This window comes from Homalodisca vitripennis, chromosome 6, assembly GCF_021130785.1.
Source record: "Homalodisca vitripennis isolate AUS2020 chromosome 6, UT_GWSS_2.1, whole genome shotgun sequence".
Taxonomy (NCBI): Eukaryota; Metazoa; Arthropoda; class Insecta; order Hemiptera; family Cicadellidae; genus Homalodisca; species Homalodisca vitripennis.
Window position 1 is genome coordinate 142,819,101 of NC_060212.1, and position 14,090 is coordinate 142,833,190.

At 37.5% G+C, this 14,090-nt stretch overlaps 2 protein-coding genes across 2 annotated transcripts; both read left to right on the forward strand.

The window, feature by feature from the left end:
* The first annotated feature begins 597 nt into the window (after nucleotides 1-597).
* LOC124365580 (cell wall protein IFF6-like) lies at nucleotides 598-5,702 on the forward strand. The gene is made up of 3 exons (XM_046821573.1): nucleotides 598-760; nucleotides 3,938-4,657; nucleotides 4,762-5,702. Exons 1-3 carry the CDS (start codon nucleotides 598-600, stop codon nucleotides 5,700-5,702), a joined length of 1,824 nt encoding a protein of 607 aa, XP_046677529.1.
* Nucleotides 5,703-5,728: 26 nt separating this feature from the next.
* On the forward strand, nucleotides 5,729-8,983 carry LOC124365581 (hyphally regulated cell wall protein 3-like). Its single transcript, XM_046821574.1, has one exon. The coding sequence runs from the start codon at nucleotides 5,729-5,731 to the stop codon at nucleotides 8,981-8,983; it is 3,255 nt and encodes a 1,084-aa protein (XP_046677530.1).
* Nucleotides 8,984-14,090: the final 5,107 nt, after the last annotated feature.

The following is a 14,090-nucleotide window of genomic DNA, read 5'->3' on the forward strand; positions in this document are numbered from 1 at the left end:
TGCTTTTGGCCCAAAAAGGACCTTTCAAAGTGACAGGACATTAAGGAGGGTTAAGGTTTTGGGGTATTAGTCTACCTCCCCTCTCTTGTCAAGATCCAATGTGGAGCGAGAGTGCATCATATCAGTCACACCACCCTGGAAGAAGGGGAGGTCAGCACTATATCACCCTCTCCAGATAGTACGGATATGGAACAGCACACCCTCATGATTCAGGAAAGCAACAACCATTGCCAATGAGGAGACTCTTCCCAATCCACCAGTCCTCCTTCCTCCATCTACCCTTTACCAATATTTGATGTGCCGCTCCAGGGCATCGAAAGGGTTGCCCAATTTTAAGTGACCCATCCATTTTGCTGTAACCAGTTTAGGTTCAACAGGAAGTGAACCAGTCAGAAGTGAACTTATCTTCTGGAGTGAATGGTTAAATAGTTGAAAAAGACTTTAGATTAGATGTTGCCTTCAATCAGTCAATTGTTGACTCTTCCACTTAAAGGCCAGAAAAGCTACAGCTTAAAAGCTGGTCTAAGTAAATAAAAAGACAAAAACCTTACAAGTTTTCCCTTTGCTGCCTTCCTCATCAAATGAACAGCTCGCGGTATGGCAGATTCTAATAAACACTGGGATCACAACAGTTTCCAAGGTCAGGCCACCTCATTAGTTGCCCCTGGGACTGTGGAAAGGCAAAGCGGCACAAAGCCAACACAAACCATGGCCCAGAACCCACAGGACATTGTAGCTGCAATAAACACTCGTTTCAACTGTAAGTACCAATATTCTTATGAGTTAAAATCAACACCAATGTAGTTTAAATGTATCAATTACATGATAATGATAATATGAAATTGTATGAGCCGTACTTGCAACACTAGACACACGTGTTTTTAAACTCAAACATTATGGTTTGCTATAAATGTCATAATTTTACGTATTTGTTCGTTTCATCTTGACGCGTGCTTCGTTCTCATCGTTTGCCGCAGTTTTAATTTTTATGGAAAATGATACGTTCTATGTCAGATGATAGAAGGTTAACGGATATTGCTGCCTGTATCGACGAAGCAGGCAAAAAATATATTACGAGAATATCAAGTAGTTGGAATTGTTAATAAAAAACTTATAGAATAATTTGTTAGATTCCACAAATATTCAAATCGTGAATTTCTTCCACTAGGGCCTTTGTAAGTTATGTTTTAAAACTCCTTTACTCTGTAGATAAAATTTATATATCTTTCAAATCGTGGATTGTTATTGATTGTTGTTTTAATGAAAACAGTGGTAATGAGTATTTTCCTCGTTCCTTATATGAGATCACAATTTTAGCAAAACTTAAATCCTATTTGTCAAAACGGAAATACTAAATAATTTTGATTGAATAAACATATTTTAATTGTTTAATATTTAGAAGTATAAACTGGTGAATTATATGTTGAAAATGATTTTAATTAGGAAAATATATTTTTATATGATTCCAGAATGTAATTTAATATACTAAAAGTGCTTTCCCGGTGTAAAGTCAATCATTCAGTTAATGTAAACAGAAAACATTAGCGTTACCACGTTATTCATAATAAACAACAGTCGGACTCAAAATCAGTTAAAATATGATTTAAAAACTAATAGTAAAGACCAAAAACTATTAAATTATCAAAGTGTTATGTGGAAAAAAATTATGGGTTTACATTTCATAATTTTGTTAAAGAATACGGGATTTACTTCTTTTACTTACTTAACAAGAGAAGGACGAAAGATGTTCGCTGGAAAATCTAACAAACAGGTTGGGAAAATTGCATTCATTTTATCAAAAACCGTCATACATGCTCTCTCTAATTTTGTTTTTCTTTTAGTACAGAAAGATTCCTTTAAAAAAACTACACTTGATTATTACTACATGTTTATGGTTATCTTTCCTTTATAGCATGGTTCCACATAAATTCTCGAATTACGAACTTTTTTTATAATTAATAAATGTGTTCTTTTAGTTGCCTTTCCAACAGGTCTTAATGTTTGTCCACTCTAATAAGTCTTTTTTTAGTACCTACAGTGCATTTTACAATTTACTTTCTTAGTTTCTTGTTTATATATATAATTATATATATATATATATATAAATATATTTAGTAACTTCCACCCCCCCCCCCCCCCACCCCCCCCCCCCCCCACCCCCCCCCCCCCCCACCCCCCCCCCCCCCCACCCCCCCCCCCCCCCACCCCCCCCCCCCCCCAAATGTTGGCCACCATGAGAGCAATCAGTTAAGTAGCTGTCTGATTCTCAATAAGTACTTGTCTGAATCGTTCACCAGTGAACACAGTTTCAGTATAACGTGTATGTTGGCCACCATGAGAGCAAACAGTTAAGTAGCTGTCTGATTCTCAATAAGTGCTTGTCTGAATCGTTCACCAGTGAACACAGTTTCAGTATAACGTGTATGTTGGCCACCATGAGAGTAATCAGTTAAGTAGCTGTCTGATTCTCAATAAGTGCTTGTCTGAATCGTTCACCAGTGAACACAGTTTCAGTATAACGTGTATGTTGGCCACCATGAGAGCAATCAGTTAAGTAGCTGTCTGATTCTCAATAAGTACTTGTCTGAATCGTTCACCAGTGAACACAGTTTCAGTATAACGTGTTTGTTGGCCACCATGAGAGCAATCAGTTAAGTAGCTGTCTGATTCTCAATAAGTGCTTGTCTGAATCGTTCACCAGTGAACACAGTTTCAGTATAACGTGTATGTTGGCCACCATGAGAGTAATCAGTTAAGTAGCTGTCTGATTCTCAATAAGTGCTTGTCTGAATCGTTCACCAGTGAACACAGTTTCAGTATAACGTGTATGTTGGCCACCATGAGAGCAATCAGTTAAGTAGCTGTCTGATTCTCAATAAGTGTTTGTCTGAATCGTTCTTCAGTGAACACAGTTTCAGTATAACGTGTATGTTGGCCACCATGAGAGCAATCAGTTAAGTAGCTGTCTGATTCTCAATAAGTGCTTGTCTGAATCGTTCACCAGTGAACACAGTTTCAATGTAAACGGGCATTAGCATGCGTCAACAAACCATTCGCTCCGTGACTATAGCAAGTGGAATCACAAAGCATTACACTTGACACAAAATGTTATATTTTATGACAGAAAATCGTCGTTCTTTTCCATTTGTCATTGATGAGTTAAACAATACTGGTTTGGTTTATCAATACTAATATAATTCCTAGACTGGACGTAGGAAATGGTGTGATATAGTGAACATGGATTTGGAAGGAAAAACACGTACTGTGCTTTCCTGCATCGTGCATTATCTTTTTATAAGCATGACAACTGTCATAATGTAAGGCATGAAATGTATTAGAATTAAGAAAGCTATTAACCTCAATTTTGGAGTTCTTCTAGATTGGTCTAAAATTGTTCAAGTGTTACTTAACTCGTGCGAGTTGATCAACCAAATGCAACTTAATGTCGTATAAAAAGTGAGGGTGAAACCACGAGAATGTGCTAGTGTACTTATACAATCTTTTCTCATGTTATTTTTAGTAATACTTTCAAGTATTTAAGAATAAATACAGATATTAAAGGGCGTTTTGATATTTTACCTCCAGACATATGTTTAAGTAACGAAATTGCAAATTGTTCAATGCACCATAAGGCTCAAATAGACGAAGTAATTGATCATTTGTGCGTTAGGCCTAGGGCAGCATAATTGCTAATCACCAAGCTAATCCATAAATCGGTAATTATTTGCTTTCAGTAAATTATATAGAGATGTATCTTTTCTGGAAAGTTGTATTGTACTAATTATGACAACATGAAAGTACCCCTCCACCTCTGCATTCAAGGTTAGTCAAATTGAAACCTTTTTCGTATACCTTAAATATTTACTGGTTTTACAGCTTATAATTATATTCTCGTATGCTCTCAATCTGTATACTGAATAAATATTGATTTTTCCAGTCGCACCTGCTATGGTGGATCAAAGAAGAGATGAATACAACAAGACAGTAAATCGGGATATAACGATGCAAATCTTAACCAAGTCGTCTTTAAACATCACACCAACTTCAATTAGATCCGAGCGTGTGAAGAGAAACGACTACCCTAATGTTGACATGGACCTAAATTTAGCCTCTGACTATGACTACAATGATTATCATGATGCAGAACAAACTACAACTGAAGAAAACCACATTACGATTACCACCGATGACAACACAGCACGTCCAACTACAACTGAAGAAAACTACATTACGATTACCACCGATGACAACACAGCACGTCCAACTACAACTGAAGAAGACTACATTACGAATACCATCCAAGACAACACAGCACGTCCAACTACAACTGAAGAAAACTACATTACGATTACCACCGATGACAACACAGCACGTCCAACTACAACTGAAGAAAACTACATTACGATTACCACCGATGACAACACAGCACGTCCAACTACAACTGAAGAAAACTACATTACGATTACCACCGATGACAACACAGCACGTCCAACTACAACTGAAGAAGACTACATTACGAATACCATCCAAGACAACACAGCACGTCCAACTACAACTGAAGAAACCTACATTACGAATACCATCCAAGACAACACAGCACGTCCAACTACAACTGAAGAAGACTACATTACGAATACCATCCAAGACAACACAGCACGTCCAACTACAACTGAAGAAACCTACATTACGAATATACCATCCAAGACAACACAGCACGTCCAACTACAACTGAAGAAAACTATATTACGAATACCATCCAAGACAACACAGCACGTCCAACTACAACTGAAGAAGACTACATTACGAATACCACCGATGACAACACAGCACGTCCAACTACAACTGAAGAATACTACATTACGAATACCACCGATGACAACACAGCACGTCCAACTACAACTGAAGAATACTACATTACGAATACCACCGATGACAACACAGCACGTCCAAATACAACTGAAGAAACCTACATTACGAATACCACCCATGACAACACAGCACGTCCAACTACAACTGAAGAATACTACATTACGAATACCACCGATGACAACACAGCACGTCCAAATACAACTGAAGAATACTACATTACGAATACCACCGATGACAACACAGCACGTCCAACTACAACTGAAGAATACTACATTACGAATACCACCGATGACAACACAGCACGTCCAACTACAACTGAAGAATACTACATTACGAATACCACCGATGACAACACAGCACGTCCAAATACAACTGAAGAAACCTACATTACGAATACCACCCATGACAACACAGCACGTCCAACTACAACTGAAGAATACTACATTACGAATACCACCGATGACAACACAGCACGTCCAAATACAACTGAAGAATACTACATTACGAATACCACCGATGACAACACAGCACGTCCAACTACAACTGAAGAATACTACATTACGAATACCACCGATGACAACACAGCACGTCCAACTACAACTGAAGAATACTACATTACGAATACCACCGATGACAACACAGCACGTCCAAATACAACTGAAGAACACTACATTACGAATACCACCGATGACAACACAGCACGTCCAACTACAACTGAAGAATACTACATTACGAATACCACCGATGACAACACAGCACGTCCAACTACAACTGAAGAATACTACATTACGAATACCACCGATGACAACACAGCACGTCCAAACTACAACTGAAGAATACTACATTACGAATACCACCGATGACAACACAGCACGTCCAACTACAACTGAAGAAGACTACATTACGAATACCACCGATGACAACACAGCACGTCCAACTACAACTGAAGAATACTACATTACGAATACCATCCAAGACAACACAGCACGTCCAACTACAACTGAAGAAACCTACATTACGAATACCATCCAAGACAACACAGCACGTCCAACTACAACTGAAGAAGACTACATTACGAATACCATCCAAGACAACACAGCACGTCCAACTACAACTGAAGAAACCTACATTACGAATACCATCCAAGACAACACAGCACGTCCAACTACAACTGAAGAAGACTACATTACGAATACCATCCAAGACAACACAGCACGTCCAACTACAACTGAAGAAACCTACATTACGAATACCATCCAAGACAACACAGCACGTCCAACTACAACTGAAGAAAACTATATTACGAATACCATCCAAGACAACACAGCACGTCCAACTACAACTGAAGAAGACTACATTACGAATACCACCGATGACAACACAGCACGTCCAACTACAACTGAAGAATACTACATTACGAATACCACCGATGACAACACAGCACGTCCAACTACAACTGAAGAATACTACATTACGAATACCACCGATGACAACACAGCACGTCCAACTACAACTGAAGAAACCTACATTACGAATACCACCCAATGACAACACAGCACGTCCAACTACAACTGAAGAATACTACATTACGAATACCACCGATGACAACACAGCACGTCCAAATACAACTGAAGAATACTACATTACGAATACCACCGATGACAACACAGCACGTCCAACTACAACTGAAGAATACTACATTACGAATACCACCGATGACAACACAGCACGTCCAACTACAACTGAAGAATACTACATTACGAATACCACCGATGACAACACAGCACGTCCAAATACAACTGAAGAAACCTACATTACGAATACCACCCATGACAACACAGCACGTCCAACTACAACTGAAGAATACTACATTACGAATACCACCGATGACAACACAGCACGTCCAAATACAACTGAAGAATACTACATTACGAATACCACCGATGACAACACAGCACGTCCAACTACAACTGAAGAATACTACATTACGAATACCACCGATGACAACACAGCACGTCCAACTACAACTGAAGAATACTACATTACGAATACCACCGATGACAACACAGCACGTCCAAATACAACTGAAGAACACTACATTACGAATACCACCGATGACAACACAGCACGTCCAACTACAACTGAAGAATACTACATTACGAATACCACCGATGACAACACAGCACGTCCAACTACAACTGAAGAATACTACATTACGAATACCACCGATGACAACACAGCACGTCCAAATACAACTGAAGAATACTACATTACGAATACCACCGATGACAACACAGCACGTCCAACTACAACTGAAGAAGACTACATTACGAATACCACCGATGACAACACAGCACGTCCAACTACAACTGAAGAATACTACATTACGAATACCATCCAAGACAACACAGCACGTCCAACTACAACTGAAGAAAACTACATTACGAATACCACCGATGACAACACAGCACGTCCAACTACAACTGAAGAATACTACATTACGAATACCACCGATGACAACACAGCACGTCCAACTACAACTGAAGAAACCTACATTACGAATACCATCCATGACAACACAGCACGTCCAACTACAACTGAAGAATACTACATTACGAATACCACCGATGACAACACAGCACGTCCAAATACAACTGAAGAATACTACATTACGAATACCACCGATGACAACACAGCACGTCCAACTACAACTGAAGAATACTACATTACGAATACCACCGATGACAACACAGCACGTCCAACTACAACTGAAGAATACTACATTACGAATACCACCGATGACAACACAGCACGTCCAAATACAACTGAAGAACACTACATTACGAATACCACCGATGACAACACAGCACGTCCAACTACAACTGAAGAATACTACATTACGAATACCACCGATGACAACACAGCACGTCCAACTACAACTGAAGAATACTACATTACGAATACCACCGATGACAACACAGCACGTCCAACTACAACTGAAGAATACTACATTACGAATACCACCGATGACAACACAGCACGTCCAACTACAACTGAAGAAGACTACATTACGAATACCACCGATGACAACACAGCACGTCCAACTACAACTGAAGAATACTACATTACGAATACCATCCAAGACAACACAGCACGTCCAACTACAACTGAAGAAACCTACATTACGAATACCATCCAAGACAACACAGCACGTCCAACTACAACTGAAGAAGACTACATTACGAATACCATCCAAGACAACACAGCACGTCCAACTACAACTGAAGAAACCTACATTACGAATACCATCCAAGACAACACAGCACGTCCAACTACAACTGAAGAAGACTACATTACGAATACCATCCAAGACAACACAGCACGTCCAACTACAACTGAAGAAACCTACATTACGAATACCATCCAAGACAACACAGCACGTCCAACTACAACTGAAGAAAACTATATTACGAATACCATCCAAGACAACACAGCACGTCCAACTACAACTGAAGAAGACTACATTACGAATACCACCGATGACAACACAGCACGTCCAACTACAACTGAAGAATACTACATTACGAATACCACCGATGACAACACAGCACGTCCAACTACAACTGAAGAATACTACATTACGAATACCACCGATGACAACACAGCACGTCCAAATACAACTGAAGAAACCTACATTACGAATACCACCCATGACAACACAGCACGTCCAACTACAACTGAAGAATACTACATTACGAATACCACCGATGACAACACAGCACGTCCAAATACAACTGAAGAATACTACATTACGAATACCACCGATGACAACACAGCACGTCCAACTACAACTGAAGAATACTACATTACGAATACCACCGATGACAACACAGCACGTCCAACTACAACTGAAGAATACTACATTACGAATACCACCGATGACAACACAGCACGTCCAAATACAACTGAAGAAACCTACATTACGAATACCACCCATGACAACACAGCACGTCCAACTACAACTGAAGAATACTACATTACGAATACCACCGATGACAACACAGCACGTCCAAATACAACTGAAGAATACTACATTACGAGATACCACCGATGACAACACAGCACGTCCAACTACAACTGAAGAATACTACATTACGAGATACCACCGATGACAACACAGCACGTCCAACTACAACTGAAGAATACTACATTACGAGATACCACCGATGACAACACAGCACGTCCAAATACAACTGAAGAACACTACATTACGAGATACCACCGATGACAACACAGCACGTCCAACTACAACTGAAGAATACTACATTACGAGATACCACCGATGACAACACAGCACGTCCAACTACAACTGAAGAATACTACATTACGAATACCACCGATGACAACACAGCACGTCCAAATACAACTGAAGAATACTACATTACGAATACCACCGATGACAACACAGCACGTCCAACTACAACTGAAGAAGACTACATTACGAATACCACCGATGACAACACAGCACGTCCAACTACAACTGAAGAATACTACATTACGAATACCACCGATGACAACACAGCACGTCCAAATACAACTGAAGAAACCTACATTACGAATACCACCCATGACAACACAGCACGTCCAACTACAACTGAAGAAACCTACATTACGAACACAACCGATGACAACACAGCGCGTCCAACTAGAACTGAAGAAACCTACATTACGAATACCACCCATGACAACACTGCACGTCCAACTACAACTGAAGAAACCTACATTGCGAATACCACCCATGACAACACAGCACGTCCAACTACAACTGAAGTAAACAGCATTGGAGATGCCATCGATGACAACACACACCATTCTCCTACAACAGAATTAACTGACATTCTGGATACCATTGATGACATTAAGAATCAATCGAGGTCTACAGAAAGTTCGGATAGTTTACGTCCTGTCAGTAATTTTACGACGCAACCCATTAATACAAAGGACACCACCGACAACGAAAACAATGTGATAACGTCGAAACAAAATATTCTGCATGCGAGTAAAAAGAAAAGTAACATTTTAAGTGATGTCTCTCCTATGAACTCATCTCTTAAGAACAAGTACAGCCGACTCATCGACGAATTCTTCATATATACTATTTTTATGATTTGTGGTTTTGTGTTCACAGTTTCATCAATTTTATATTTTATACATAGATCAAGAAATTCGAGTAGTTATAATGTAGTTGACAGCAGGTATTTGCCACTTAACTCTTACACTCTTACTAAAATAGATACTGCTGTTTAATATATGTATATTGTTGTATGTTTTCACAAAACGTATGTATTTATATATGTAAATATGAGGATGTAATGTAAGTGTATAAAATCTAGAAGTAAAAATTTAATCTTTCTTAATTAGGTTCATAAGTTCATGGATTCCTCTTAATGTCGTTCAATAGGTTTTCAGTAGAGACAACTTTTATTTAATATTCACAATTGTGAATACTCAAAAATTGCAACTGAAAATAACTTAGGCATTCAATAAATTGAAAATATTAATTTGAGCCGTGTTGAAATGAGGCCCCAGAAAAAAGGTGAAGAAATTGATAACTAAATTAAATATTATTTTTATAGCTATTAAAAATTTATTAAACTTCCTTAACCATATTTCGTTTTTAAGCAAGTTATTTTTGAGCACGTTATTTAAAATACAACTTTTTACAATTATATTCGAGTTAAAAACTTATACATAAGTCATAGAATGAACTCCGTACAAAATTGTTCAAAGCGACTACTTTAAATTCCTGTAATTTCTCGTAGATTTGATGATCAATGATTTTTTTCTGTTTTGAAGGAAAAAGTATTTTAAAGGCTATATTTATGAAATTTTAAAAACATCATCAAAGAAACACCGATTGTTTAACTAGTTTACCTAACTAAACCTTCAGTGCCACTGGATAGTGATTGCATAAAATGTTTCCAAATAAAAAATTAGAAAACTCTAATCTTACATTATTATTAGTATATTTAGTACAATACTAACGTCAAATATGCTGGTAATGATTTCATGTCCCAAATCTATTGAAACATAGGGGTATATATAATACAAATGATGGCAACATAGGCTGCGTCAAGAATAAATATGTATTTGAGACTGAAAATGTAAATATTTAATATATTTAGCAGTAAGTATACTTTTTTTGTTAAGATTTGTATATATATATATATATAAATATATGTATTATTTTTCTTGTGAAAATAACTTCTTTTTCAACCCTTAAAAATCAAAGAGGAAGAACAGCTGATGAAAATGTTCATAGTGTAGCAAGAAAGAGATATGAGAACTATTTTGTTATGGTGATCTCAATTAGATATTTAGCAGTTTTTTTAAAGAAATCATACAACACGCATATGTATACACGACTAAATGACTTACCAATACATTGTCGAAAATTAAAAACTTAGCGACAAATCAAGATACTTTGAGGATTTATTCGATGGGTCATTTCATTTTTTTTTTTATTTGTCCTCATCAAGAACTCCTAAGCCTCTTTGCTACTATTACACACCTCTAAATTCGTTTTGAAACTTCCCATTTAAAGGGTGATGAATTTTGGAATGAGGGTATTTACTGTACACATTTTGCTGATTCTTAGTTCGAGACCTGAATCTACGTATACAACAGAAATTTGTTCATTCATGATATGAGTATTTGGGGATGAAAGAAATTATTGAATGTGTCTGTGAGTCTCTGACTCCCTGATATCTCACCAGCTCGGATTGGTTCATCTCATTCGTTCGTTCTTCTTGGATTATTTGGTCAATTAGGGGACGCACCAAACCGAAGAAACCTCCATTTGACCGGCTGGGAGTTCTTCAAATTAAATTTTAAATTTTTATCGCATGGTTTCACTCAATTTAACCATTCCTCCCCCCCCTCCTTCTAAAGTTCTTTAATTTCTTGAGATACTGGTCAATAAGTATATATATATATATATATATATATATATATATATATATATATATATATATATATAATATATATGTATATATAAAGATTATTAACCAATTCCAGTATGTTTCTTTTAGAAAATTATATAAGCCTTGTACATATTGTACACGTTATCAATTTCTTATTAACGATTGAAAGAAAATTAGAACCCGCCTTGCCTGATTGTTGGGGGCACTTTAACAAAACTATTTTAGTTACTTATGGCAATTCCTTACTGCCAACTTATCGATTACCTTTTACGTTAAAAAATCCATATTTAATAAATATCATAATAAATTGATAATCATTTATTTTACCTATGTGAAATCGCACTCAAGTACTTAGTGCCTTGTGACTTGGAACGTGTATAGGCTACAGTTCCAAATATGGACTGCTGCACTAAAAACGTGGAATACAGTACAGAAATAATGAGTTTGGCTGGAAATGCACGTATATAAAAAAACATCCTGTTCATTCCGGTCTCTCTTTCCTTATTGGTTATCAGGCGCTCAGAGAGCATTCAGAGAATGTCGACGTAACTAGGACAGTGTATTCAGTATGATGCGCGACTGGACGACAGTCTACTTCACTGGAGATTTCTGCTTTCCTAATCCTAAAGCGGCAGTGGCGTGTCACCTCCGTTACCGTCTTCGTCCGCCAATCCCCCTCCATCCCTGCCTGTTGTTTGGTAAACACGTCGTCACATTTGAACAATTGCTTCAATGGATTAAACTCGTATAGGATGATTATGGTCCATTCTTCTCCTACAAACCAAGTACTCTTGACTACTCTGTTCTTAACATAAATTGTACCACACAACTAAACATATTGTTTAGAATTGTATGTAGAATGTAAAACAACGACTTATGACTGTTCGTATTGGATCTAAAGACTTGACAACAGTGTAATGTATTCAAGTCACACTGAAATACAATACACTGACTTGAATCAGTGTACTAATTTGATTTTATTTGATTTTATTCCAACCTTGAGTTTTCGTCCATAAGAGCGATGTTAAACCTCATGCACTGTTCTGTCCTTATTTGTTGTAACGTTATGAGACAAGTCTCATTTTGAAGATCTTATCAATAAAGCATCTTATACGCTTTTCAGTTTTTCTTGTAAATTTTATGCTTTTTGAATATTTAAATGGTGAAGTACAAAAAAGTTCCAGGTTCTTTTCTGAATAAACAATTAAAAAATATGGACAAACGACGTTAAGATGCGTCTCATATTTAAAATTATATATCTTCTATAATTCTACAACTAAATGTACGGTAACGTGTATGTCTTACCCAACATTGGTCTTATAGGACTAAACTAAAATCAAGATGGCTACCATTATAAGGTAGAAATGATTCCCTATATTCTCAAATTGAGAGAGCCATAAGTTTACTAATCCTCCAATAAGTAAATTACAGCATGGCCAGTATTGTCGCTCCTCCCCCGCTAACCTCCTTTCTCGCCTAGCCCACCCACCACCTCCCACGTCCTCGGACTTGACACAGGTCGGCGATTGCTGTACCCTGAGATCAGGAACCCATAACACACCCAACAGCTGCATCGTTTACAATATGGTATGCTTACTGAAAGATTGAATTTAGTTTATACTCTTCCCAAAGAGAACTTATGAAGATCTATCTCTACAAATCTAACATCCTTAGCATATAAAACTAAAAATGATAAATTCCAGAGCAATTTTAGTATTATCTTCGAACAATGCACCTGCTGTCGTAGAGAAAACACACATAAACTCAAAACTTAAGGAGCCTGTTAAGGGGCTTACCTGTGAAACTCGTACCCCGTTAGTTGAAAGTTTAACTTTATCAGATGGTGGATTAAAAGACTTGTAGTGTGTATAGTTTCCAAATTTTGACCTAATGGCTTGTTCTTGCAAAGGTCTAAATAATCACGTCTTTTGTACTTTTCTTTTGTGTCTCCTTGCTCAGTTGGGTGAAGTACAATACATCTCATGTAATTGCTCTATTCTTCGTAATTTTTGTAATATGTGTATCTTTAAAAGTACACAGTGTTATATACATGTTTGTAATTTTACGATTAGAGATGTCGTCCAAGTGTTTTAACGACAGTGGCTCTGAAAAAACGGATAAGAGTACGCCACTGCTCATGGGAAGCAGATATCAACTTTCGAATTATTTGAATGGCATCCCTTAACAAGAAAGCCGATTATGTGACTACCACGTCCTCTAATGTGACTCAAACAATAG